This window comes from Habropoda laboriosa, unplaced genomic scaffold, assembly GCF_001263275.1.
Source record: "Habropoda laboriosa isolate 0110345459 unplaced genomic scaffold, ASM126327v1 scaffold38, whole genome shotgun sequence".
NCBI classification, from domain to species: Eukaryota; Metazoa; Arthropoda; class Insecta; order Hymenoptera; family Apidae; genus Habropoda; species Habropoda laboriosa.
The window spans coordinates 209,164-213,356 of NW_017100163.1; the positions used below are offsets into that span (position 1 = coordinate 209,164).

A 4,193-nucleotide genomic window follows, 5' to 3' on the forward strand; every position below is an offset into this window, starting at 1 on the left:
TTGGACAAAAAATAATTCTATTCGAAAATCCTAAACGGTCGGTCTAGGACCCTAAACTAAACAGAAATTCAATTTATACGGGGACACAATTAAACGTATTCAAGTTTATACACGTTAACAATAAGTAAAAGCAGACGACTCGTCGCTCGATTTTTCAGTATGTACATACACGCCTTAATACATAAAACGGAGCAATCGTTAACGAACAGCCATAGTTCTTTTTGCCAGCGAAGATGAAACTCGACGATTTCAAATAATTCTTAAAATAAGTACACCGTACGAGTTATGAACTTACAAAATTAACGCGACTGTAAATCAAGTGGCAATTGATTTTTCATAAAGTTCAGGAATTGTTACAAAGAGTGAGTAAATCCGTTGAGATTGAACTAAATGTTGAAGGAAGAAAAGTAACGATTTTCCCCGTGAGATAATTTCCTGTACTATTTTAGTTTGTTCTCACTCATACCTTGCATCGCATACAACGACGATTATGTTAAAAGACGCTCCTTATACGCGCACATCGTTCCTCTTATCCAACACATAGTGACTATTTCAACATTTCGCAACTGAAGATCGAAATCGTTTCTCGTCTCAAACAAAAGATTAAATTAACTAACAAGATATCCTCGAGCAGACAAAAAATTCTTATATATTAATTTTTAATATACGCTTGACGATGCCATAAATGGACTTTCTGGTACTGAAAAGTTGACACCTTTCTTATATTAAAGAGAACAGAGAAAATACGTGTTTCCGAATCTGATGTAAATTTCTCGATTAATGTTCGACCTCGTCATGCAGACCCCCCATACAACGATCGGCGGCGAGGTTCTGCCGGATTGGAAAGCTTGAATTTCAACGCCACTTCACCTATTGCACATCCTCTGCAAAACCCCCTCGCATCACGAGGCGTACATTCTGTTGATTTCGTATTGGTAACGTTCTTGCACTGCTTTCCTCTTCAGCTTGAACGCGGCCGTTACTAATCCCATATCTGGTGACCATTGTTCTGCACACAATTTTACTGCCCCGGGTATTTCAAATTTTTGGAGGTTACCTGAGTTAAGAGTAACAAATTATTCAAATATTGTAAGTGATAGTTGATAACCAGTACTTGATAAAAAGTCGTGCTTCAAATATTTACATTTCTTGGCTTGCTCAACCAGTTCCTGCAATACCGCTTTCTCAACTTGTGGATTATTACACAACTCCTCTAAACTCTTTCCAGCGATTCCAAGCTTTTTGGCAATTTCTTCCAGATAATATTGATTAGGCACGACTAGCGCCACAGTGTAAGCCTTATGCGGGTCTCCGTAAACACAAATATTTTCCACGACGGGGCAAGTTTTCAACTCTGCCTCAACTTTTCCCAACGACACATATTCGCCGAGTTGTAATTTAACTAAATCCTTCTTTCGATCTGCAAATATAAATATTGATTCAATTAAACAATAAAAAACCTCAAAATATTTTTCTAATTTATTAGAGGAAATTAATATTAAGATAGTAGTGTACCGATAATTTTTATAGAACCATCTGCATGACATTCTCCAATATCACCAGTTCTGAACCATTGCCTCCCATCTTCCTCAAAGAAATCTTCTTTCGTCTTGTCTGGTAATTTGTAATAACCAGCTGAAACATTTTCACCGCCAATTACAATTTCTCCCCTAGGGAATGGAGTATCTGTAACTCTGTAACCAGCCTCTTCCCAATTTTCCAAACGAATATCACAAACTGTGGTTGGTGCTCCTACTCTCCCCGTACTCCTGTCGTGTTCTAGAAGACAACACAGTGTGATTCTGTATACAAAACTGTAAATGTTTTAACAAAATATAAAAGACAAAAACTTACTATCCATGACAGTAGCGCAAGAAGTTGTTTCTGTGAGTCCATATCCTTGAGTAACAGTGACGCACAAGCAAATTTTGACCTGAGTGTGCGTGTCTGGGGTCAGAGGTGCACCGCCACAAAGTATAAGCCGTACTCGGCCACCAAGAACTTGTCTTGCAGCTCCAAAGATATACTTATCGAAGATAGGTGTGTTGTAGCCACGTTTGGACCATTTCAATTTGTAATTGTAGGCAAAATTGAATATCGCTTGCCCAAAAGATCCCGATTTCTTTACTTTCTCGTTTATACCTTTCGAAATACGGTCCAAAATAAGCTGGAAAATGCAAAACCAAAAAAGTATATTATGAAGTTGAAAATAAATATGATTATAAATACAAATGTTAATTTTTAAAACTCACTGGTACAGCAGTTAAACACGTTGGATGCAAAACAGACGCATCGCCTTTGGATCCCCTCTGAATCTTGCTACTCGAATCGATCATAGTGAGAGGCGAACTATAGCCGATAGGTACACCAGTCAGAAGGCACACGCTCTCAGCGAGGAGTTCGAATACATGAGCCAGAGGTAGAAAACCAAGGAATACATCGTCCGCCCTAATTTCTACGGCGTCACAGAATGCCTTTAACGTGGAGATAATGTTCAAGTGAGACAGAATTACGCCTTTCGGCACTCCAGTCGAGCCAGACGTGTACATTATAATCGCCGTGTCGTTGCTTTGTGGCGGTTCCAATGGCGCCGTGGAAGAGTTGCCCTTCTTGATCACCTCGGAGAACGGTATAAGCTTCACGCCATCCTAAAATTGACAAGAAAGCGACTATAAAAATATGTTTGTATAATACTACATACTTTACCTCAAAACAGCCAAAGAATCGGACTTACTGACAATAAATGACATTAGCATGTACAAACCAGATTTCTGGTCTTCTTTGCATTACTGAATAAAACGGTTGTTTAATAACACAAAACCAAAAGGCAAAAAGCGAATGATGCAATACATGATACAATATATCACTAGATAAACGTATATAATCAACAACTAGAATGTTGTAAAAAAAAAAGAACAGTTATTTTTTACATATTCATTCAGACATTATTATCCAATCATCATTAACATTCATTAGATGTCTTATTAATTCACCACAACACATGTTGATAAATTAAAACGTTCCAGAGTGTTTACGTGATGTATGCACACCTTGTAACCGGTAGTGTCAGTCGGTTTCAGCTGGTCCTCCATGTAAATGATGGTTTTTACGTTCTGTGCCATTCCAAGAAGCCGTTTAAACTTTGGCAACAAGTCGTGGCTAGTGATCACGGTATCGACTTCGGTATCGTTGATGCCGTGAGCGATAGCCTCGTCGCCCAAGGTCGCGTAGATGGTAACCACGATTAAGTTCTGTTTAAAGCATCCATAGGCCGCGATCATCCATTCCGCCCTGGTCTCCGCGAAGATCACGATGTTCTTTCGCCCCGTGAGACCGAATTCCCTTAAACCACGACTAAAGGCCGTAGTATACCTGTCCACGTCGGTATACGTTTTCCATTTGTACTGTCCCATTTTATACTGCAATAAAAATAATGAAAAATTATTCATTTATATTTTAAGTTGAATTATAAATGATGAAAGAGTAATTAACATTCTTGTTAGAGTAGCTAATAGCTATTTATAGAGCTTGACAAAAAAGATAAGACTATAGAATTGAATAGATTCTCCTTCATACAATTTTTTCGATACATTGAAGTATTTCTTCTGAAGAAGTAATCTGTGTTGACTCCAAAGTCAAGTATCCATAATCAATTAGATTATCTTTTAAGTGAAATCTTTGAAATCTTGAAGGCATTGTTTTTTAAGATGCAGCTTCTGTTGAACTTAAAAATCGATTTAAATAACAATGACACTTTAAAAAAAAAAAAAAACACCTTTTACACACTTCCTTGGAGAAAGAAATCTCTGAGAAAAAGTACTTATTGAAATATTTAAAAATAAGTGTTCAATAAAAACGTATTTGCAACACAAATCCTTCTTTACCAAATGTCACACGTTAACCTTAAGGAATTATGCAACAAGGTGTATCTCATTCATGACGAAAAGATTCCTGAAAATACTAAATAAAACTAAATTATCTATCGACTAATCCAGAATTTCTTTTTAATCCAAAAATAATAAAACGACAGCATCTCAAAGAAAAAATTCGCTTTTTACGCGGAAATAGATCAACTTCAGATAAAATTCATTTAATTCGATATACATTCCTCCAGGGATTGAACCGCCAATCAATATTTTATATTTATTTATAGTATTTTTAGTATTTATATTTTTTTTTCAAAACTTTCAAGT

The 4,193-nt window shown here is 36.6% G+C and overlaps 1 protein-coding gene across 6 annotated transcripts in view; it reads right to left on the minus strand.

Annotated features, from left to right (window-relative positions):
- Positions 1-378: 378 nt before the first annotated feature.
- The window catches only part of LOC108578532 (long-chain-fatty-acid--CoA ligase 4), a 21,038-nt gene continuing 17,223 nt past the window's right edge, over positions 379-4,193 (minus strand). For all 6 annotated transcript variants that reach the window (XM_017941890.1, XM_017941891.1, XM_017941888.1 and 3 more), the window contains 6 exons: positions 3,051-3,419; positions 2,253-2,648; positions 1,855-2,167; positions 1,516-1,779; positions 1,145-1,420; positions 379-1,057 (listed from right to left, as the gene is read on the minus strand). In XM_017941890.1, the coding sequence (XP_017797379.1) occupies positions 903-1,057; positions 1,145-1,420; positions 1,516-1,779; positions 1,855-2,167; positions 2,253-2,648; positions 3,051-3,419 (1,773 nt within the window). In that variant the 3' untranslated portion in view covers positions 379-902. The remainder of the gene's footprint in view (positions 1,058-1,144; positions 1,421-1,515; positions 1,780-1,854; positions 2,168-2,252; positions 2,649-3,050; positions 3,420-4,193) is intronic.